This window comes from Culex pipiens, chromosome 1 (assembly GCF_016801865.2).
Source record: "Culex pipiens pallens isolate TS chromosome 1, TS_CPP_V2, whole genome shotgun sequence".
NCBI classification, from domain to species: Eukaryota; Metazoa; Arthropoda; class Insecta; order Diptera; family Culicidae; genus Culex; species Culex pipiens.
Window position 1 is genome coordinate 11,969,109 of NC_068937.1, and position 25,707 is coordinate 11,994,815.

At 34.1% G+C, this 25,707-nt stretch overlaps 1 protein-coding gene across 4 annotated transcripts in view; it reads left to right on the forward strand.

The window, feature by feature from the left end:
- The window catches only part of LOC120431379 (ELAV-like protein 2), a 30,180-nt gene extending 4,479 nt beyond the window's left edge, over nt 1-25,701 (forward strand). The window contains exons 2-4 of one of the 4 annotated variants that reach the window (XM_039596512.2): nt 14,726-15,844; nt 20,031-20,532; nt 20,744-25,701. In XM_039596512.2, coding sequence (XP_039452446.1) covers nt 15,652-15,844; nt 20,031-20,532; nt 20,744-21,092 — 1,044 coding nt within the window. In that variant the 5' untranslated portion in view covers nt 14,726-15,651 and the 3' untranslated portion in view covers nt 21,093-25,701. The remainder of the gene's footprint in view (nt 1-14,725; nt 15,845-20,030; nt 20,533-20,743) is intronic. The other 3 variants (XM_039596522.2, XM_039596519.2, XM_039596529.2) reach the window with 3 other exon arrangements.
- The last annotated feature ends 6 nt before the right edge of the window (nt 25,702-25,707 follow it).

Below are 25,707 nucleotides of genomic sequence, written 5' to 3' on the forward strand. Positions count from 1 at the left end.
TACGTAGTTTTGTGAAAATTTTAGTATATTCAAAAAAAATGTTATTTGTTAAAAAAAAATATTTAAAAACCCCAATCAGTTGAAAAAACAATGATCCTGAGATTTTTTTTTTTTTTGAGAAAAAAAAACATTTTTAATGTACATTAAAAATACGTATTTTTGTGAAATTATTTATGTAATTACAATTGCAATGGATAGCTGACATCATTCCGATTCTAAAACACTATAATTTTTTAAAAGTTTGGATGATTTTTCATAAGATTATAGCCAAAATCCCATAAGCTCTGTACCTCGGTTATGCACGCCCCGGTTTTTCATCCCCCATATGCGGTGCTAAACCGAGGCATGACTGTAGTACTAACAAAATTATCACACACAAAACTTTTTTTTAATATCACAATTTGCAGTTTGGCCATAAAATGACACGAATTTTGTATGAATTTTCACTAAATTACAGTTTTTGGAGTAAAATACTCAGTTGTTTGTAAAAATATTGATTGCATCAAATTTGGTGTAAAATACTCACACTTTAACATTATTTTACAATATTTTGTAAAGATTTCGATTATATTTAATACAAAAAAATCAAAAAAATATTTAATACATTTTATTTAAAAAGAAACTAAATCTATGAAAAAAAATGTGAATTCGCAAATCGCAAATTAATTTAAATAAAATTTAAGCTTAACATTATAATTGCATCAGAATAATAATTCTGAGATCTTTCCAGAAGTTGTTTTATTTAAACTATAAAAAAAAATAAAAACAATCCAATCGTTGTATTTCCCAAATTTAAAAAAAAACAATGCTTTGATTATTTTAAAGAATTAATTCCTCAAATTAATTAACCTTTTTACAATTCGATATTTATAATATTATATTGATAACTCAGAACAACAAACATACAGAATTCTATAAAAATAATTGAAAATTTCATTTTCTTTATCTGATAAGATTTAATGCAAAATGACGACTAATGAGTCGGAAAATATTAGTTGCATTTTTAACAAGGCAATTATATATTAAATGTCTACCAAAACCACCACAAACCTCTTATTTTCTTTAAATCATGCCAGTGTTGCCAGATAAAATTTATGTTCCTAAATAAAACATTTAAAATTTGGCAATCGGTTCCTAAATTAGGCTTAAATTTGTGAAATTACTGTACACAACGATAAAGCATATTTTTCTGAGTACAATGACCCTTTGTACGACCGCAAAAGGATTTAAAATGGATTTTTAAATCAATTTAAAAAAAATTCTTCGCGGTCCTCCATGACAAAAAAGGTCTACTTGACAGCTCGTTCCAAGGCGACCATAGTTTATCCATCGACAAAATGTTGTCTTATCATTTTTTTTAATGGTTTTTCATCGTGTTTTTACCGTTGTACATAAAAATTAACCTAGGGCTTTAGGACCCTATTTCTTCCAGTGTTCCCAGATTTCCTCTCCTCATAACACATTGCAAAAGTATCTCAAATACCTTTCAACTTGAATAATTTCATAAGAATTTATTTTTAAATGTGCTTAAACCAACTGTTAAATGTTCCATCAACATCACTCAAGTTTCGATATCTCATATCAGAGCTGCCAGATTTTCAATTCCATCAACAAACTATACAATTTTAAAAGACTTCCAACACCACTCTTCAAAAAACTACTTTCAAAAGCAATCACTCCTCAAATCACGTAACACCCAACGCGCCCAAGACAAATCCAAGGGGAAACGCCCCATTTTCCGGCTGCGCCGGCAAATTGCCTCAAATAATGCAATTATCGTCCGTTTTTCCTTCGACTTACTTCCGGCAACCAGAGGAGAAGAAGAAGAGCCCCCACGTCCTCGTCAGTCTATGTGTGTTATCTTGGCAGTATCTTTCTGTGTGTGGGTGTGTGTTGGTGTTTTCGCCCTATTCTGCACTGTCATGTCATTAAACTCTCCTCTTTTATTGCCGCCGCCGCCGATTCTGGGGCCCAGCGCAGATTCCGAGGGGCCCAAAGTGACCTATTTTCAGCCACTCCCCGGTGCGCACCCACTTGGAAGGCTACTACGTGCAGTAGTGATAGTAGCGACGCGCGACTAGTGTTGTAGTACTACCTGATACTAACACCACGTTACGGAGACGGGATGACATTTTCTAGAATGAGAGCAAGTGCAAAGATGCTGCTCCCACACACACACACTCGAGTGAGAGAGTTTCGCTCGCTCTCTAATTTTTTTGCGATTCTGCGGATGCTGTAATTTATTCTAAAAAGGAAAAAGGAAAATCGTAAAAAAGTTGACAATGATGCCAAATCTAATGCTACTTTATTACCGAACGAACAATAAAACTTCGAATCGCCTTATTGAACCAAGCTCGATAAGTACGCGATTTCGCCATTTAAAAAAGCAGTAAAAAAAATCTCAAAATTTATTCACTTTCCCAGGGCGCGCTTTCACCACCCCCTCTCTCTCAATCGGGTGTGATTTTCATTCACTTTTTTTTCGTCGTCACCTCCTCACACTCACACAAAATCATACGCTACGACCGTAAAAAAAACGCACACACACACTCGGCACTCTACAAGGCGCGGTGCGGACTCTACAGGAGCTCGAACCAAAAAAAATCGATAACGAAAGTCGTCGAGTTACGATAAAATTATCGCGCGCTCTCTCGCCGCGACGCCCTTTCGCGGTGAAAGGTGCCTTATTTAGTGGTTATTTATATTGAGTTAGGTTTTAAGCTATTTTTATATTAAATTTAGAAGTAAACAAATTATATTTAAAAGTTGATCAAAACTTTACAAATTCTCAACATGTTCAGTACTTGTGAATTTGTTTCATAATTTCTAATAACTCATTTACTTTGTTCTCTAGAAAAATAGTTAACAAAAATAGCGAAAATATTTTTTTGAACCGTTGCTAATATTTTTTGAAGTTTATGTCCCTCGACTCCAAAGTCGAGGGAGGTGGAGGGAGCAAAAACATAAAAAAATACAAAAATTTAAATTACAAGCCATAGTCCAAACATTTGAATGAAAAAAGGAGTTTTAAAATGCATTTTACACCTGCCCAGATGTTTTGCAATCATGAGTTTTCAAAATATCGAAACATTGATGAAATATTTTTTTGTCGAAAAAAACACTTTTTGCAGAACCACTTTTTGTACAACGGATTTTCACAAAAAAATTGATGATCGATCTCAAATATTCTAAATATGATGTTAAACGCAGAAAAATGCATTTGAATTTAATTTCAGTTCATTTTACTTTTTTTCCATTAAAATTTTGAAGTTTTTGAAAAAAATATTTTTTTGCCGCTTGATTTTTCAGACCAGTTTTGGAGGGGGGGGGGGCTAAACTTCAGAAAATATTTGCAACGGCCTTACTGCAGGAAAAAAAATACAAATTATCTATTATTAACTTTTTTAGGAAAAATAAATCATAATGAAACAAATAAATAATTTTAAATTATATCGTTATTTCCATAGAAGGTGAATCTATGGAAATAACGATTTTAATTCTTTTAAAGATAACGACATGCCGTTTGATCAATCTGAAAAATTATCCGTGGCTTTCTAAAATAAAATTAAATTTTTGCAGAGTTCGTTAAAGATTTACCATTTATTAGAACGTTTAATTTTGAACGACATTTTGTTTAATTCTTAGAATCCTCACTAAACTGTGGGACATGCTATTCTCTTATTGAATATTGCTTTTTAGTTGTTTAACTCTGTTTTAATATAAAAAATCGAAATAAAAGTTAAAGGGACCATCCATAAACCACGTGGACACTTTTTTGGAAATCTCAACCCCCCTCCCCCCCCCCTTCGTGGACAATTGTCCATACAAAAAAAAACTATAATTGGTCAGGAGGGTTTTTGGCCCTAGACCCTGTTATGAAAATTGAAATTTTAGAGAAAAAAAATCATCCGAACTATTTGTTTTTCCAAAAATCTCAACTCCAATTCGATTTAACTAATTTTAGCTCTCTTGAACTTAAATCTTTTGTAATTAGTTGGGTTTCAAATTTTTCAAACGGCTTATTTTTGAGATTCTGTTAATGAACTACTCACAAATTATAACCATTAATTGTCCAATTCTGAGTCTTTGTCAAATTTTAAGTTTTAAATTTAATATGTTTTTAGTTAAATATTTCAATTGAAATAGATCAAATTCTTAAAACTTTTCAGTGAAATTTTCATTTGGTTTAAAAAATATCTCATCAAATGAGATATTGATCATTGCATAAATTTTTCATTCGTTAAAAAGCTGCAAAAGGGGTTACATACATGTAGAAAATCAAAAATTTCATGTTTCAGAAAATTTAATAAATCCACTAAAAACATGATTTTCCATCACTCCTGAAAGTTTCATGAAGATATTTCATGAATAATCTGAGTAAGAGACAATTTACGTTCAAAATTTTGCAATGCGCAAAGCGAACTGTCGAACTTTGTGAGCGTTTTTCTCTGAACACCGAGTTGATTTACGGGTGCCACGATATCTCGAGATAGGATGGACCAAATTGGCTGAAATTTGAGATAAAGACTTGCAAGACATGCATGACGAAGCCCGATTTTGAAATTTTGCTTTTTAAATAAAATACAAAAATAAAAAACTGGCGATTATTTATATGAAAAATATAAAAACATTTTTATCTTTTTTTTTTTCAAACAAACAAACGAGGCTTCACCAAAATTTTGAGCCGATTTGGTCAAATCAGTGTGGAGATATCGTGGCACCCGTTTTTTGAAACTGCTAACTTGAAATGGCTATATCTCGGCAATGATACAACCAAATATTTTCAAATTTATTTTGATAATAGTTGAAAATATATATTTTAATACCCTTTAAACAGATTTAAAAAAAAGTTTAAGTGTGTGCCCAAACCAACCTCTTACATTTTGTCGATTTACATGTATGTAACTCCTTAAGCAAAATTTAAAAAAGGCTTAGAATATTGTTCTTAATTTTTATGTTATTGTTGTTTTTGATTTTTACCAATATTTTCTTTAATTTAGTTTAAGCCAACAAGATTGAGTCGAATAAGGTACACTAGAAATTTGAAATATATTATTAAGATCATTTTTCATGAACATTGATCATATTTTTCAAATAACATCATTGAAGCTATGAAACGAATCAAACAAATATTGAATAACAAATTGACAAAAAATCTTGTAAAATTTTCAATAAAAAATACTCAATTTCAAATCAAAACATGATTAGGTACTTTATACGATTTAAATTAAACAAAAAAATATATTGAATAAAAAAATATTTTTCAGTTTTGTAAATCCGCGAAATCCGCGCTATCGCTGACTAAATCCGCGCCAAATCCGCGAAATTCGTGAAAGTGTAACCACCCTGTAGGTCTTCTGAAAAAATACATCCATTCCGAGTTTTTAGGATTATTTTTTGAGAATCTGACAAAATTCTCCGAAATTCAATGGACTAAAAGAAACAAAGGAAAAAAAACCGCAAATCCAAGTTTCGAACCTTTTTTTTAATCAAAATATTTCAAAATGTAAACATAAGAACAATTCATACAAAAGCAGTGTAAGTTCTAATTATATGTATCCATTCTCTAAGATTTCATTTCAAAATAAAATAAGCACGTAAGAAAATGCATTTAAATAAGAGTAACTTACTAACCTTAACAATAAAAGGATTTCTCGAATTTGTACAGGTTTCGGTTCTATAGAACCGCTATAACGTTGACCCAATCTCACCCCACAGACCCAATGTCACCCCCACTGACGGTAGTAGGTTTAGAAATATCCTATTATTTTAGTATTTTTGCATGAATAGCTTTAAAAATGGTATGATTAACCTAAAGATTCAAATGGCTTCTGAAAATATCAACGACAAGTTGATTTGCATAAAGAAAATAGAAAAAGTGCAAAATTAGTACAAAGAAAGATTAATATCTAAACAAGCATCAATATTTTCAGACGACTCAATTGTATCTCTCTAATTTCCTCCCCAACGATTTAAAACGGTAGAAGGTCAAAGCAACCCTCACAAGAATTTGTTTTTTTTTAATCGCATTGCAGGGTTGACAAATAATCCAAATTAGAAATTAGATTAGAAAGGACTAGTATGATATAAATACTACTTATGTCATTTGAGAACTCATTTGAAAGCAGTGTTGCCAGATTTTCAAACTGCATGATTAATTGGAAATGTATTTTAACCAAGCCAAACTTAAAAAAATCAAGCTCTAAAACTTCCACTTAAGATACACATATCTCGAGGTTCGTTCTAAAATCACGTAACAAATTAAGGGGGAGAGGGTTAGCAAGTTTGTTAGGTTTTATCCCTTATTCCCGAAGCCCACTTTCCCGAATCCCATACTCCCGAAAATCATTTCCCCGAAAATTCCACATTCCCAAAAATCATTTCCCCGAAAGTGCCACTTCCTCGAAAATCATTTTCCCGAAAATTCCACATCCCCGAAAATCATTTTCCCGAAAATTCCATATCCCCGAATGTCATCTACTTGAATGGGCATTTTACCGAACTGTCGTTTTCCCGAATTTACATACAACCGAAATATGTACTCTGCTCAAGATGTTCTCCTTCTCTACATCATTTGTCATAGTCGGAGTTTTTGTGGGATTTGGCGGGGTCAGTTCTTTTTGAAAGGAGTAACTAAATCTCAGAATCCGGAATTCGAATTTTTTAACTCCACAGACTTGGAAAATATTCAATATTTAAGTTAAGCTGGAATAAAACGCTCGAAAAAAACTCGGAATTTTTTGAACATTCAATTGTGGACATAATACTTCATTGATCGCAACCTCCCGGAACCCGGTCAGGCGCGCGCGGTTCTGGACAACGGGCATACCCGCTTGACCGGGTTCGGGGAAGTGGCGTTCGGGGAAATGGCCGTTCGGGGATATGGAAAATGGTTTTTGGGGGAAGTCGCCATTAGGGGATGTGGCCATTCGGGGAAATGGATTGTTCGGGGAAATGATTTTCGGGTAAATGACATTGTGGCATTCGGGGAAATGTCTTTTCGGGAATGTGGGTTTCGGGGAAATGTCATAGATTCACTTTGTTACGCTCTCTGATTTTTTTTATTTTTATGGATAGTTTGTAACATGGGGAAGAATCCAGGTTTTTAAGCGAAGATGGCGTTCGAATTGTGAACGTCCGAAATGTCAAAATCGCTCAGTTGCACCAACATTAGAAAAAAAAATGTGGCTGACATGCCATGGCACACTTTTTTCGTAATGTTGGTATCACTGCGTGACTTTGACATTTCGGGCGTTCACAATTCGAACGCCATTTTCGCTTAAGAGCGAGTCCACGAGCAAAGCATACCCATCTCGCATCGACCTCACCAATCTGCCTGAAATTTTCAGGGGTTGTTTGTACATATAAAACTAGCATCTGGCCAAAATATGAGCACTCTAGGTCAACGGGAAGTGGGGCAAATCGGGACACAAATTTTGAAGGTTCAAAAACGTCAAAAATCGTAAAAAGGCTGTAACTTGGGCAAAATTCAATTTAATTTCAAAATTCAAAATGCATCTGAAAGGGCTTAAAAAATGCAACAAAATGCAGGATAGAGCACCCCGATTGGTTAAATCTAAAGGGAGTTATTGACATTTTAGTGAAAAAATAGCACAATTTTCAAACTCAAATAAAAAAGTGTTCCATCCAGATATCAACTCGGTTCGACCTGCAGCTTGTAGGGGACATCTGGGACTACCATCTGAGACTGAGAACGATGTGGGTAAGGCAGTTTAACATATTAAATAGACACTTTTACTTTTAGTGAATTTTTTGGTTGTAAATTTTTGCTCGGGGGACCCCTTAGATCCCATTTTCTGATGATAATTTTATCATATTCGTGTTCCTGAGACAATTTCACAATAGAAACATGCATAAAAATGTTTGTTTTCATCCATTTTAACCCTTTAAAAAATGAAAGTTAAAAAAAATCTTCGATTCACATTTATTGAAATTCAAGTTCGTTTCCAAGGATACTAGATGACACCAGAAAAAAAGCAGCATCTCATTTTTTTTTTAACTTTCATTTTTTAAAGGGTTAAAATGGATGAAAATAAACATTTTTATGCATGTTTCTATTGTGAAATTGTCTCAGGAACACGAATATGATAAAATTATCATCAGAAAATAGGATCTAAGGGGTCCCCCGAGCAAAAATTTACATCCAAAAAATTCACTAAAAGTAAAAGTATCTATTTAATATGTTAAACTGCCTTACCCAAAGCGTTCTCAGTCTCAGATGGTAGTCCCAGATGTCCCCTACAAGCTGCAGGTCGAACCGAGTTGATATCTGGATGGAACACTTTTTTATTTGAGTTTGAAAATTGTGCTATTTTTTCACTAAAATGTCAATAACTCCCTTTAGATTTAACCAATCGGGGTGCTCTATCCTGCATTTTGTTGCATTTTTTAAGCCCTTTCAGATGCATTTTAAATTTTTAAATTAAATGGAATTTTGCCCAAGTTACAGCCTTTTTACGATTTTTGACGTTTTTGAACCTTCAAAATTTGTGTCCCGATTTGCCCCACTTCCCGTTGACCTAGAGTGCTCATATTTTGGCCAGATGCTAGTTTTATATGTACAAACAACCCCTGAAAATTTCAGGCAGATTGGTGAGGTCCAAACGACGTCCCATACAAAGGGGTATGCCCTGTTCGTGGACTCGCTCTTAAAAATCTGGATAGATTCTCAAAATAAAAAAAAGTTTTCGTAATATTTGAATGAACTTTTATGGCAGTGTTGCCAAATCTTATCCTCTCACTTGGATGAACTTTTGAACCAAATCGTGTGATTCTATAACCTTTCCCCAGTGAGAAAAATCAAACTTCTTACTCCTCTCGACGCCCAAGGGGAAAATCCCGAGGGCTGATAAAGTACCTTTCACACGCCAACAAAGACGGAATGGATGGCCCTTTCCTAAACAAAAACGAAAAAAAAAGTGTTGATTGTGGGTTCGCGTGTTCCGGATCGTTCGAGCAATAACTACCTCGAAGCTGGAAATGCTTTTTAGTTCTAATTTGCCTATTTTAGACTGTGTAATGTGTAACTTAATTCTACAGTAAAAGTTAAAAATAAATCTAAGGCAATTTGATAAAAGGTGCATTAACCCTAAACAGAATAAATGATTAGAAAATGGAAATAAAACATCGCAATCTTGGCAGGTGCAATCGAAACCTGCCTGAACCTGGAGGGGAAACCGTTTTTATCTTGATTTTGGTTCGGAGCAAAATAAAATGGTCGTAGAAACGGAGAGCAAGAAATCCATGGCGTGGATAAATTAATTATCGCATGAGAATTGTGAATTTGGTACTCTTTGTTACGTGATAGCAAGGATAAGGACAAAACCGACTGTTGATCGAAATGTTGTGTACTTTGAGTTTTTTTACTGGAACATTACTAACAGTCGAATCAAATCGTAATGATTTTTGGAAGTAATTAAAAACAAGCTCTATTCACTGTTAGAATTATGTTTAGCATTATTAAGGATTAATAAGGCTAATCAGGGGCTTATTATAATCCAAATCCAATAACTTCAAACGACGCAGGGTTATCAAAAGCTACAAAGCCACACTCGCCAGTCTAATTACAACCTACTTCCTGAAGAACAACCCCTCCTGGTATAGAATCAGAACTCCGAGCCTGGAACTGCTCTCGACGACGACGCCCCAGCAGACAAAAGGGGCCAAAAATCGATAGCTGGCTGGCTGGGCTGACTGGCTGGCTATTCTGTGTGCACCACCAGAGGCAGAGTTGAATGCACTGCCGTTGTCTGCCCCTTTTCTGGCTTTGGTTCCGCAACACAGGCACACACATTCCCCGGGAGCAACGCAACGCGAAGAAGATCTGTGCCTGCAGGACGACGACCGTCGAGTTGTGTTGTACGAGAGTGAAAGTGAAGTTTCGGGTTAGGAGCAGCAGCAAGAAAGAGGGGATGACGTCTCTGTTGTGATGAAGTGAGGAAGATGTCTGGTCCCTTTGAGTTTGTCAAGGGGCGAGGGTTGCAGATGAACCTCGACGGGATGGAACAGGGGTTAGGGCGAAGAAAGCTCCCGGCGGGTAAAGGTAGAACATGTGATTTCTAGGGGTAGATTTGACGTGGGATTGCGTCCTTCATTTTTTAAGAATATCTTAAAAACGAGTTTTCAAAAAATTCAAAAACTTGTTGTACTGCAGTTGCTGCAACCACTGTTTAACCTGTTTATGTTAGACAACAGTTATTAGAAGCAACTGTGCAACATAAATGCCTCTAGCTTTCAATTTTGCTTATCGAGGAAATCCAAAATGGAGTCATAGCAGTTCGAGCAAATTCCACCCCCAAAACCCGCTCGTAAAACCGACAATCCGGCTTATAATTAATTCACGTGACCTCCCCGGCAAATGGAAGGTTAACCAACGGGGTAATGGAACGAAACCACCTGTGTGTACCACCAGAACAAGGACCTCTCCCCCCACCACCCCCAAAATAGAGTGGCGAGAGCAATCGATCGATTTCGGAGTTGGTTGTTAAGGGGAAAGTCACACGCACCCCTCGAAAACCGTGCTCGGTTTTGGTTTTGGGCATAAATCATCATCGTCATCATCCGGACTACGTTTCGACGACCACCCCCACTCCTGCAGGAAGTCAGAGAACGGCGATATCGATTCCGATACAGTTCGATGGATTTGACTGCGCGCTGCGTTCCAGACCGAATGTTCTGTACACGCAAAAACTTTCACTGGTGGCTGTGGAGGGCTTCCGGTTGGCATTAGGGTAGTTAGTCGATTGTTGGGAACTGACTGAAATTGTGTCATTCAAGTAAAAAGTTCTAATTAGTTTCACAAAAGTTTTATAAAGCTTATAATCACTGTTGGAAGCTTGTGTGACATTTATAAAACAAATAAGCTAAAAAAAATCTTATCACAAGAATTGAACTACTACCATTCTAGAAGAACAAGACTGTAAATGGCAGAACATCCCAGAAATAACGGAGAGGACATTTTATCCAATTTTTATTAGTGACGATGCCAACAAATGCTAGTCAAAATCATCATGTCACGGAGTGTAAACAAATTCAGAAAATGTCAGACAAATTCTTCCAAAAGCCAAGCCCGGTGGATGAGTGATTATTAGGGTGCCCAGAAAAAATTACCCCCTGCTCCACAAGCGGAAAATAGTTTATTGGGTTATTTTAAGCACCTGTGAAAATTTTGAGCGAATTTGGTTGAGATTAACCCATTGATACCCGAGCCTAAACTTGGCGAAAAAAATGTTTTTCATGCAAAAAGGACTTTTTTAAATCGCTAATAACTTTTCAGGATTAAGTTTTACACCTTTGGTATGATCTACAAAGTTGTAGAGCATTAAATTTCCAATGAGAATCTCAGAGAAAATTGGGTTTTCCATACATTTTTTCGATTTTTCCCATTGAAACTTCACCCCCGAGTATCAATGGGTAAATGTTAACCGATTTTGCTCATATTTTGCCCAGAGTCCTAAAATAGTTCAGCTTGTGGAGCGAGTTTTTGAGAAAAAGTCCCGTATTCTGGGCACCCTAGTGATTATTTATATAAATTGAAATATTTGGAAATGTACCATTTGGCAATGGGAAAATTTTATAGATGCCAAATTATGTTATGCAATTTTTTATTATTTATTGTTGTTTTATTATATTAGCTTCATTTTTGCATTCTTTTCTACTCTCTTTATATTGCTCCATTATTTATCTATAATTTTTATACCATTGTTTTGTCGAAAATATTTTTCTTGGTTTTTTCCTTAAGTTTTAAGTTTTGTTTTCATTTATGATTTCATTTTTTTCATTTGATTTTGTTTTGTTCAAATTTCAGTTATTTGGATTTTATTTTATTTTTATGATGTTTCATACATATATCTTTTTCTTTCCTTTGAATATTTTTGCTATACTTTTTTTTTTCTTTACTTTTTTCTTTTTAGTTTTTTATATATTTTTCTGATTTTTTCAAATTATCGTTTAGTAACTTTGACAAATTTCGCTTAAAATTGATTTATATTTACATTTATTTCTTTTTAATTTTTTTTAATTTTTTTTATTTTAAAATAATATTTTCTAATTATTTTTATTCATAAAATTTCGAAATTTCCTGTTTCCCTGATTTTTTTTTTAATTTTTCTTCAATATTTATTTTTGTTTGTAATTAATTTATGTTTTCTTTTTTCTCCAACCTATCTATTTTTTTCAATTTTGTTTTTTTTATTTGTCTTACACGTTCCTTTAAATTTTCCTTTTTAATTGCATTTTACTTAAAGTTTTTGTGCATTATTTAAGTTTTCTTAATTTTTTCTGCAAGTTTTCTCAATTTTGATTTTATTTTTTCTTCAATTTTCCTATTTTTTTCCATCTTTTATGAATATTTTGGTTGTTTATCCTTGATTTATCGGTAGGTTTATTTAAAAGTTTCTTATTTTTAATACTAAAATATTTGTATGATTTTGCTTTGGGTTGAATTGAAATTTTGCTTAATTTGTCTTTTTTTCTTTCAGCTTTCTTAGATTTTTCTTAAAAAAAAATTTTTTTTTCTATCACTTTTCTTCAATATTTCTTGCACTTTTAATTCATTTCTGGAGCTAAATTTGAGAAGGACGCTTAAGCATTTTAACAACTATTATTTTTTCTTTATTTTTTAATTTTTAAAAAGAATCTTCCATTTTTCCTTTATTTTGCATGAATTTTTCCTTATGCTTTCTTAAATTTTTGCTTTCTTTTTCTTTAATTTCTCTTCCTTTTTTTAATTTTTGTTTAATTTCTCTTTCAATTTTCTTCCATTTTTCTTTAATTGTTCTTTAATTTTTCTTTAATTTTTCTTCAATTTTTCTTCAAATTTTCTTTGGTTTTTCTTTAATTTTTCTTTAATTTTCTTTAATCTTTCTTTAATTTTTCTCATTTTATTCTTTAATTTATCTTTAAAATTTCCATTAATTCTTCTTTTATTTTTCTTTATTTAAAAAAAATCTTTAGTTTTTCCATTTTTTTTTTTTTTTTTGCAATTATTTATATTATTTTTTGTTGATTTATTCACTTATTAAATCTTCTCTTATGGATTGGTCTTAAATGTTTCTATAAAGTTTTCTTAATTTTTTTTTTAGTTTTTCTTTAATTTCTCTTTAAAATTTCCATTAATTCTTCTTTCATTTTTCTTTATTTAAAAAAAATCTTTAATTTTTCTCTATTTTGCTTTTTTTTTGCATTTATTTATATTATTTATTGTTTTTTTTTTTGTTGATTTATTCACATATTATATTTTCTATTCCCTTTAGGATTGGTCTAAAATGTTTCAATAAAATTTTCTATAACTTTTTCTATAAAGTAAAAAAAGTAAGTAAATCTTTCCCAGTTCCTGAGGGGAAAACCCTTGAAGAGTATCGGGGCCGGCATTTACAAAGCGGTTTCAGTGGCAGTTTCATTCTCAACTTAATGTTAACATGTTACGGTTAATGTTAACATTCCATAGGTCGCCTTCCTAAGGTGTCGTGATAAGGTCCAGTTTGTGACGATACACTACCTTACCTTTACTAAGCAATCGAATCCAGAAGAGAAACGATCACCAGTTGCGTTGGTCCGAGCCGGGATTTGAACCCCGATCTACCGCTTACTAGGCGGGAGCGTTACCACTAGGCTACGTGGCTCGGTTAACTTTTTCTATAACTTTTCTTTAAATTTTCCCAATTTGATTTTTCTTTAACATTTTTAAAAAAAATCTTTTTCATTTTTTTAATTTTTCTTTGATTTTCTGTGGGCTTTCTTGAATGTTTCTTGAATTCACCTTCTCTCATTTTCTTTTATGTTTCTTTAATTTTTCAGCAATTCTTTTTTTTCATTAATTTCTTTTAATTTTAATTTTATTTTAGATTGATTTTTCTTTAATTACTGCCCAATTTTCATATATATTTTTTTCTTTTTTTTTTAATTCTTAAATTTTCGTTGATTTCAAGTTTATTTTAGTATGATTTGGCCTATACAATAATAATAAATATTTAAGAATAATTTAAGGTTTTTATGTTATTTTTCATAATATTTCTTTTCTTTTGTTTAGGCCATTGGGACTTTGACATCAAAATTTCCCCAAAAAATGAGGGGGAAATTATTCTAATTCTCAAATAAAAACCTTCATTGAAAAACATATCAAATCAACAACATATTGTATGAAGATTTCGTTACACTTTAAATTGATTTATTATGATTTTAATTTACAAATTTTGAATTTATTTCACAAATTTGGTTTTTTAGTCCACATATCGGTGCAAACCACAAAAGTATATAAAAAATATGTTTATGGATTTTGCCAATTTAATATATCAAAATAACTATAATGAAGTTCAAAGCAATTTGGTGATAATTTTTGTTACGAACATTCGAAAGTGTCCTTCACTTTTATTGTTCTTTGGCTTTGCTTTTGTTTTTATTTTATTTTTCTTCTTTTATTTTGCTTTTTTGTATTTGATCAAATTTAGTATTGCTTCTCTTTTGTTTATCTTTGATATTAATTTTTCATTTCTTTTACTTTCTTGTGTTTTTCAATGTTTTGTTTCATTTTTTGTTTGGCTCCCCTCAACTTTGTTTCCAAACTTTAAAACATATTTGCATCAGTCTAAGTTGCAAAAATACCAAAAAATGTGTTCATCAAAACTCAACCTAATTTATTAAAATTAGAATTTAATCACAAGAAAACTAATCAAAATGTTATCCCTCTCTTTCCTTTTATTTACAGATATTCGGATTTGGATCTCTTTCCTTGGCAAACAACGCGAGATATATACAAGAGAAATAAGAAAATTCAAGAAAACAATATACAATATTTATAGCGAAAAACAACCGAGATAAGAAAAGGATCAATTGCTTCCTATTTACAATATAAAGAAAAAAAAAACAACCAAACTTAGCAAATAAATTAGCGAAAAACAAAAGTGACAACAACAACAGTAAAGAAGGAAACCCACAAGAGTCAAGTACGCATTCCAGCGAGTTGCGAGCAAACACGACAGTCACCAGAACTTCTCCCAGGTCCTGCCGCTGGCCGATCTTTCTTCGCGTTACCAAAAAAAAGAACACCCAACCAACCCCACCATCAAAGAGATTTTTGAAAAACGAATTAAAAAAAAAAGCGCAAAAGTTTACCCCCCAACTCAAAGCCATTTGAGCACGCCATTCGTGTGACCTGCAAAGCAAAGTCGAGCAAAACTCAAGAGTCAGATCTACGACAATCAACACGAGACAAAGACGACAACCTGCGCCGCCGCCTCCCCCCTCGGAAACCAGGAGTGAAATTTTGTGAAATCACCTCAGCGCCCCCGCAACTAGCAGAGCACTCCAGAGTGTGCGTTTTCCAAGAGAATTTATAGCGCAAGCAAATCCCCCTGCGAGACACCACACCAGTTCGGAAGAACAAAACTAGCTAGAGACAGAGCAAAGACACCGTGCATAGCACAACAGTCGAATAAGAAAATAAAAAAAACAAAAAATAAAACCAGTTGATAGTGATTTAATCGTTAGCGAAAAACAAAAAGAATAAACTACTAGTCCTAGTACTAAACCTACTGACTACTGATAGCAAAAGCAGCAAGCTAATTCCATCCAACAAAAAAAACTTCACACTTAATTAGAAAAAAAAAAAACAACACAACAGAAAAAAAAAAGATGGCCAACGGACTCGAAACGGTGCAGCAGAACGGCCGGTCCGGCTCGATTGGCAGCGGCGGCCAGGAGGACAGCAAGACGAACCTGATCGTCAACTATCTGCCCCAGACGATGACCCAGGAGGAGGTCAAGTCGCTGTTCTCCAGCATCGGCGACGTCGAGAGCTGCAAGCTCATTAGGGATAAGGTGACCGGTAAGTTTGGTTCCGGCGGCTTTTCTTCGGCTAGGGGGCCATCCATAAACTACGTGGAAACTTTTTTACAATCATCTCTATCTCCCCACCAAAATTGGTTTATGGATGATCTCGCAAATTGTATCACTATTTAATTTTTTAATTTATTATATTTATGTTTAAATTTCCACTTTGTTATGTAAAACCGTTTTCGATTTAAATCATTGAGCTAATCAAAAATGCAAAACCTCAATAATTTTAAGAATAAAAAAATATTGAAACTTATTTTGTAACGATTATTTTTCAAACTAAATAAAACCTTTCACCTTTCACCACACAAATCAAGAAAATAAAATTAAAAAAGAATTTCATTTTTTCAATTCAATAACCGGTTTTGGACTGCAAAATTGAATGTACGCCAGAAAATGATTAAACAATGTGGCGTCCTGTACACCGACAATTAAATAAGCAGTTAAAAGCCTTATTCTTCCACTTTAATTTTTGATCGCGTTTTCGGTTTACACCTGAACAATCTTGAAATCATTTGTACGGATTTGTGATTCCTCTCTTTCCATCATTCCCTTGGTGTTTGACAGTAGCATAACTTAATAACACAGCAACAAATTTCTGTGTAAAATCGCATGCAAAAGCATGCACATCACCTTTGTGAGCAAAAGCATGTAATATTGTATGAGAAAACATGTACACAAAAAGGATGTACAAAAGAAAAATAAATAATTTTTGCACACTCCAAAAATAACATCAATATTACATGCTTTTGCTCACAAAGGTGATGTGCATGCTTTTGCATGCGATTTTACCATCGGATTTTTTGCTGTGAATGACCTAAGGTGAAACGGGAAGGCACCGCCATCTTTAAACAACTATTCGAGTGTTTAAAAGCAGTTTGAGGGAAAATTGTGTAATTTAACCATGTTTTGTGTGTTGCAGACGATAAATATAACGGTAGCAAGCAAACTGTCGAGTTCAAAAATTCTGAGTTGAACAGAAGTTGTCTAAAAACTGGCGTCTCTTTTCACCTTATGCATTCTGTGTAATTTTTTTCGAAATTTTGGAAATCATAAAAAAAAATTAAAGTAAGTTTTTTTGTTATATTTTTCGTGTACGATTGATATTTTCCGAAATGAAAAACGTTATTATTTTTTGAATATTGGTTTCGAAAACATGTGAATTTTCATTTCTAACATCACTTTGAGTAAATAAATTAGCTGATTTTGAATTGAAAAAAAAATCAAAAATTAGAAGAAAAAATATCACACAATGTTCAATCTATTTTACATCCTGTACTGTCAAGAGAATTCAAAATTTCTTAAAATTTATTTAGTTTCATGACTGAATTAATGCATTTATTAAACAGTTATCTACAATAAACTTTTTGAAGAAACATTTTTTAAATCAAATCTGTGTAATAATTTTTATTTGCTTCCTGATGTTTCTTTATTTTTCAGAGTCTTCTACACATTTTTAATTTAAATTTTCAACTCATAGATTTGTGAAACTTTAAATTTAAAAAAAACCTTCTATTTATCTGGATCAAATTGATTAATTTATTTGAAGCAATTCACAAAATACTATTTTTAGCCGGATTTCAATTTTTGTTTCAGTTTTTTTTTCTTTTTTTTTTTTTTTGTATGTTTTCCATTATTCGTTTTTTAATTATTTCCTTAACCTTTCCTTATTTTTTTCTTGTTTTTTTTTATACCTTTTATTTTTTTTCATAATCTTTCTATGTTTTTATGTCATCTATCTATCGTTTTTCTTTACTTATTCTTTTGTATTTTTTTATAATTTTTGGTGATGTTTAGGATTTTTTTCTACAGTTTATCAGTGATCAAAACTTAATTTTCTGCAATTTTTGTTGACTTTCAAATATTAAATATTTATTTTTTTTCATTTTTTAAATTGTTATTGTTTTTTTTTCTTTTTTTTATTTTGATTTATTAAAATAAAATTTTATTGTGGTCTAAAAATTTTCCAAATTTGATGACATTTTTCTTGAATTACACATTAATTTATTTCATGTTTTCTTTAAGTTTTCTTTATATTTATTTCTCTTTGTTTAAATCCTCTATTTTCAATCTTTTCACAAAATTTTCATCAATGTTTCTTATTTTTTCTTGAATAAAGATAGCAAAACCTTTATTTTATTTTTTTTTATATATTTGTTCTTCTTTTTTTAATTTTTCTTTTTTTTTATTTGGTATTCTGTTACTTTTATTCTTTGTTATTCTTTAGTTTTTTTCTATTTCATATACATTTTATTCTTATTGTTATTACATTTTATTCTCATTTTTGTTTTTTTTAGTTTCCTTTAAATTTATGTTTCTTTGATCTTGTTGTTTTTTTTTTCGCTTGTCTTTTCTATATCTTTTAATTTAATGCATTTGTTATGATCGTTTTTATTTCCATATTCTTTATTTCTTTACTTTTATAAATTTATTTTAGCTTTTTCTTTTTTTTTAACACACTCAAATTCAATATTTTTTCATTTATTTACTAATTTTTCAATGTTCTTTTGAAAAAAATATTTACAACATTTACATGAATACAAAACTTTATGTGACGAAATTTTCACCAAATAACATTTATTTTTTGATTACGCTTCATAATTTTTGAATGACTTATGTTGTTTTTATTCTCTTAATTTTATTCTGGTTTGTGTTATAATGAATAAGTTAGTTTCTCCGATAACGCTGATAGAATAATATTATTTTTTGGGTGAAAAATAAAAAAAAGGTACGTTTCAAATTTTAAGCATAGTTTTCAAAGTTTTGAAAAAGAAAGAATTACAACATTCATTTTACAAACCTACAGTTATGCTGTTGTAAAAATTGCAAAGTATCAAATCGTCGCTCGTGCACTATCTTGTGACACATCCTATCTTTTGACAGCACACAAGTGACGAAACATCAATTTGTAAAAAGATCAAAAATGGTTTATTTGATTTCAAATGCAAGAATAAGCGTTCAATTTACTATCGATTTACAACGAAAATTTAAATATCAAACATTTTTTTGCTCTCGATGGAAGAAACTTCATCGAAAGAAACTCGTTTGATGCTCATCAAGAGAAAAAAAAATCGGAGGGAAACATGGCTCTCCTCTCTCGCGCAAGAAAGGTGGGTTAAATGAAACCGAAAAAATCATCATCTGGATTATTTTCACTACTACACTTGCAGGTGTAACGTCATACGTCGAAAAATGACTTTTCACTTTTCGTAAACGAACAGTGTTTGTAAACGAAACGACACAAAATTGATTTAAGTGGTACTAATGTTGCAATGAAAACCACAAAAAATCATCAACTGTTTGTTTTTTTTTTCGAAAAGTCCGGGAGCGATTTTCTTTCGCGTGTTTCGCTCTCCTCTCTCTTTCGCCGATGAACAATATTCGCGAGCGATTTTTTTTTTTGCGAAAATTCGATTCCTGCTCTCAATTTTATTTCATTTTTTATTTTTAGAGAAAATTTTACCAAAATATAAATTAAAATTTTAAGAATATTCATTCATCTATTTTTAATATTTTTGAGCAATTTCTTTTGAATGCAACAGTAATTTATCTCACTGCTTTAATTTTCCAAAAAAAAAATAACATATATATATTATCATATATCCAGTTTTAAACCGAATTTCACCAAATTTAAAATAAAAATGCCATATAAAACATAGTTTTTCCCAAAATTATCGACGTTTCGGCTCTGTGGTTTAGGTCTTCTTAATGAGAGTTTTATGTACGACAAAGCAGTTGCCCTAAAAACAATTTGATTATTGTGCGTTTACTTCCCTAGTAACATTTTTAAACATAGAGGTTTTATCATGGTTCTGAAAACCCTTTCAAACATTAGGAATAATTGTTTGTATATTCGTGCAAAACAATTATTATATCTTTTTAAGGTTAATTTTTCACCGTAAGACACCTTTTGTTAGGCTCGATGTCGCAATCATGCAACCACGTGCTCCGTTTGTTAGAAAACAAAGCTGCAATTGCATAAGACCCTTTGCCTATTTCAATGCAACGAACGAGTCCAGCTTTTTTAATTATTCCGATTTTGAAGGATTTCTTATTTTTTATTGTTGAATTAGTTGTAATCATTTTTATTTATTTGTTCCTTGAATTTTTTTTTTATTTTGGTATAAAAGCAATTTTAGATAATTCTAATTCTATCTTTCTCCCTCACTCTCTTCAAGCAGGACAAAGTCTCGGTTACGGCTTCGTCAACTACCACCGTCCAGAGGACGCGGAAAAAGCAATAAATACTTTTAACGGGCTGCGGCTCCAGAACAAGACGATCAAGGTGTCGTTCGCGCGACCCAGCTCGGACGCCATCAAGGGCGCCAACCTGTACGTTTCGGGCCTGTCCAAGAGCATGACCCAGCAGGACCTGGAGGCGCTGTTCCAGCCGTACGGCCAGATCATCACGTCGCGCATCCTGTGCGACAACATCACCGGTCTGTCCAAGGGCGTCGGCTTCATCCGGTTCGACCAGCGCTCGGAAGCCGAACGGGCCATCCAGCAGCTGAACGGGACGACGCCGAAGGGCGCTTCGGAGCCGATCACGGTCAAGTTCGCCAACAACCCGAGCAATAACATCAACAAGGCGATCCCGCCGCTGGCGGCGTACCTGACGCCGACGCCGAACCTGCGGCGCTTCCCACCGGGGCCGATCCATCCGCTGGGCGGACGGTTTAGGTGAGTTGCGGAAGAAGTTACAGCTTAAAACTGGATTCCACTGCTGGAAGCAACTTTGTCGAAGTTCGACCTTAGGTCATTCGACATTTGTAGCAGTAACTTCGCAGGGTTAAGTCCAATCGGATCGCGGTCTTCGACAAAGTTGTTCAGCGCTCAACCCCCCTCTACCACTAGCTCGAAAGCAGCCCACTCACGCGCACGTAACTTTCAGCCTTCCCTCTAATTTCAGCCGCTACTCGCCGCTGACTGGTGACCTCGGAACGTCGGTCCTGTCCGCCAACGCCATCAACGGATCCGGCTGGTGCATCTTCGTGTACAACCTGGCCCCGGAAACCGAGGAGAACGTGCTGTGGCAGCTGTTTGGCCCGTTCGGTGCCGTCCAGAGCGTCAAGGTGATCAAGGACCTGCAGACGAACAAGTGCAAGGGCTTCGGCTTCGTCACGATGACCAACTACGACGAGGCGGTCGTGGCGGTGCAGTCCCTGAACGGGTACACCCTCGGCAACCGGGTGCTCCAGGTCAGCTTCAAGACGAACAACACCAAGTCGAAAACCAATTAAAAATGGGAAAAATTTTAAGTTTTATAAACTGCGTGTGTAATCTCTTCCCGTTTGACGACCGACGTAAAACCGTGAACCGTGAATGAACCCCACCACACCACACCCATCTCTCCCCTATTCCACAAACACATACAAACACAACACCTGTTCCTTATTCAAAAAGCAAAAAACAATTCCTAGAAGCAACCAACGAGAAGACACGAAGAGTATGGAAGAGTTTATCGAGAAAGAAAAAATCACCTTGGTTGAGCATTAAGAAATAAAACACCCGACGATCCCGACCGAACGGAAATATCAGTCTTGTATGGCAACACTGCACACGTACCGCGCAGATAGACGTTATATCAAGTGAATCAATGGGATATTATAATAAAAGACAAATGTATTAAAGAAAATATACGAAGACGAAGTAAAAAAAAACAACAGAAAGGTGCAATAATATTTCAAAAATATTGTAAATAGAAGCAAAACACAAACACATAATTTGATATTTCCTAAACTAGCGAAAGAAAAAAAGTCAAACAAAATAAAATCAGCAGATATCTCTATAGCTCGAGAGTCGACTCTTAACTGGTACAGCAGCAAACAACATAGCAAAAAGAAAGAAAAGAAAATCATTTAAAACGACAGCTCTTAAGAAATTAATTGTTATTAGCTTCCGCACTAGCGCGCGATGGTTGCGCGCAGCGCACGACCGGCACCACTGTTTTTTCCAAATCAAAACAAAACGCGCGCGCGCACACCCGGTTTTGACACTTCACCTCACCGACGAGCGCGCGCGCGCTCCCCTAGCGGCCACCACTCGAACCCAGGTCAACCCCTTTAAAGAAAATTAGCGAATTTTACGGAACGCTCAATGTTTACTTACAAAAGAAGAAGAAAAACTCCTAATAAAACAAATATAAATGTGCAATAATGTATTAGAATGGTACTCTATATTAAATAAATATTAGCCAAATTGAGAGAGACAAACGAAAACAAAACAAAAAAAACGTACGCGACGCGACAAACCGACCCGACCTGGCACGTTCGAGGTGGAACCTGAACCACGTGGATGTGTTTTGACATTTGGGAAACCAAGATGGCGCCGGCGCGCAATCGCAGCAGGCCAACCCGTTGCCGCGCAGCAGCGCGGAAGCTGAATGATCTCGTAACCTAAAAATTGATGCTAATCTAAATGAAATGAAATGAAAAAAAACCTATTTATTTATATATACTAATTTATTCTTAAATGTTTCAATACGGCATGAAGCGGAAAACTGACAGAACCGGGACGGGATGAAGGAGAATCATAAACAACGCGTAACTTGTAAAAGAAGGAAAAGAAAAGAAAGGGAAGTGTAATAAGTTCATTCAATTAATCTTATAATTAAACGTATATTTATTAACAATAATTTATTTAATCGATATATACACACACTTAACGCAAATACGGTAACATAAATGCTAATTATCAATGGATTCTTGAATTTAAAGCAAACAAAAAAACAACTCACACAAACCTAACCAGCAAACAATTTTGAGTATTCTCTATTATTAATCACATCGCGAGCGCACGTTTGTGCGCGAGCCGCGCAGCCGTATAATCTTACTTCTTTAACTCTGTGTACTTTTTAATCAAACTCTATCGCAAACGAAGCAAAAAAAATCACACAAGCATACATGTAATTGTTCCTCTTTTTCCTCAAAAAAAACAAAAACAAAACAAACGCGCGCGTGTGACATTTGTGCACGCACGCACCAAAAAGGTGGGAATCCAAAATGGCCGACCGACGACGAATTTGATTTCTTGTTCGGTTTGACAGCTCACACACATTCCGGGAACGCGCTTTGTTTTGAAACTCTGACACAAACAAAACAAAACATAACCGAAACAAAATGGAAAATGTACCGTACTGCAGATTGATTTAGTGTTATGGTTTTAGTGGTTAAGCAAAACTAAACTTTTTCGTGCTCTCGTACTTGTTTGAAACGGATGGAAGAAACTTAAGCGAATTTGACGTCTACAAAAATATTTAAGCAAAAAAAAGAAACTAAAAAAAATGTTGGTAGTGAAATTTTACTTCTGTGGGTTTTTTCTCTCCTCTTATATCAATGTTTATATTCGTGATTAATTTCTTAAACTAAATTTATATTAGTGGAACTAAGTTTAAGGGAAATAAAAACAAAACAAAAAAAGCATACAGAACGCTGACATTACCATAAACCAAAACAAAACAAAAAGATCTCGTTGCGCTTAAGAACAACAAAATCGGGCATGAAAAGAAAGAAGAAGGTGACGGAAATCAAGAGAAACGCACAGAAGGGGGCAGCAGCAGCAGATGGAAACAACTCATTGTTTACAAAATTCCTGTTTTTGGGTCCTAGTCTTGCTTCAGTAAAGGCAACTCAGTTTAGAACTTGTCACCGCAAGGGCATAAGTAAAGTAAAGTAAAAACACTAAATTAAAGTATTAGCGAACGAAAGCAAACGCACTACGCGCTAAATTTACGCGGATTTTTATTCGATAAACAAAAATATTTTCTCCATTTTAGTCGAAATTTTATTGATTAGATATATATTCATATAATTATTCAAAGGAAAATGTATGTGTTAAGGCAACAAAAAAAACAACTAAATAAAACTAATTTATCAATGCATTTATGTCATTATAATTATTGCACAAGCAAGGCGGCGACGGAGTCCAGTAGAAAAATCAGTATCAGTGTACTTGCCGTTTGACAGCTACCCGTTTGTTTACCTTTTTGGCTACCACCACCACACTCTCTCTCTCCCCCCCACTCAATTCAATGTACCGCGAGAGAACAATCGCAAATGCGCGTTGCATGACGTCATACAATCAACAATCACGGTTCCACTGGTGGTGTGACGGAGAGGTGACGTGCGGTGTTCCCACCCCTGTTTTGACAACCTTGGCGTCACACCCACGCAAAGTTCATCCGCCTACTTTTGAATCGAATCAATTTTACGCGTTTTCATAACAAAACAACACAAAGTCACACGTCAAAAAAAAATGGCAAGGTAGTTAAACAAAGGTGTAACCACGCGCAAACGTAAACAAAGAGGTGACGGTTCGTTCGGTATGATCACGTTCGGTGTATGTGTAATTATTTCAATATATATATATATAGCCTCCTGTTCGGGCAACGCAAACAAGATAATTTAACCTTTCTTTTCTAACTTATCGTACGCACACAACCACACTCAACACACAAAAGAAAATGAAAACAACGCGACACAATCCCGGCAAAACAAACCACACACAAACACAGGCTCACGCTAAAGGCAAGCAAAACAACAAGACGAGCGAGCTCGTCATTAGTATTGATATTGAATTTTATGTATTCGAAAAGGCAAGAAAAAAATAAACAAATTTATGAAAATTATAAAATACATGTTATATTTGCATATTATTATAAAACTATTCTATTATCATTCATAAACAAAAAGAAAACAAGAGAAAGAGAGACACACAAATACAGCAAACAAAACACACGAACACGCCAAGAGCGGTACACCGAAAGGTTGGAACGAATCATTCCATCGCAGACTTTTTCCACAGACACTCTCATTTCCCGCTCCGAAACAATAGAGAAAACCCCCCTTTTTGCTATAATCAAACTTGTTCCATTTACAGGAAAACAAAAATTTACCCACAACGCGCGTAACGCAAAAAGTAACTGTTATTTTTACCCTAGAAAAACAAGAAAACAAAATTCGCGAAGAATCCAAACGAAGAATGGTAAAGTAATAATCCCGATCAGCATAAAAAAACAGCAACAACAACAAAAAAAAGTTGGTAAACAATGAGACTGGATGTAAAAGTTTTTAAAACTCAGTGTAAGCAAAGCAAATTTGTATTCAACAGAGGAAGAAAAGCGGTGCGGAAAAGAAAGGTTAAGTCCCATGTGAGCAAAAAAAAGACGAGAGTAAAACACAAACACACACAATACGTAGATACTTCCAAAGGTAAACAAAAATAAATAGAAGACAAAAAAACATAATCCAGCAAAACAAAAGGGGGAGCGAAAAACGTTCGAGAGCACACAGTTGCGCGCGCAAGTTGGGAGCAAGCAAGCCGAAACGTCAACGAATACAACGAGCAAAACAAAACATTTAAGAAAAACAAAAACAAAACAAGCATAGCGTTTAAAACTGTCATTTACACTTCAGTCCATTGCGTGCGGCGCATGTTTGAGATTGAGATAGAACAAAAAATAACATAAACAAAGAGAAACACCAAGATGACGCTTTTAAAAGGCACCCCCAAGCAAACAAAACAAAAACAACAACAAAAAGAGCATTCCAGACATTCCAAGACACGTGTTTTCGGTTCCTGCCAATCCAAAATGGCGCTAGGTTTTTACGCATTCCACAAAACATTCCAAGCCGAGCTGTTTTCCACCCACCAGGACACCTACATTTTGACACTTCGACTAGGGTGACACAATTCGAGCGCGACAGCGAACCAAAAAGCAAAAAAACAACAGTAATCAATACAAAACTAATCTCCATCCATGTTAGCTGACAGCAGATGACATTTAGTAAACAAAAAAAACAATAGGGAAAGCATAGCAAAGCCGATAACCTTCAGACGCGAACCGTTTGTTGACCA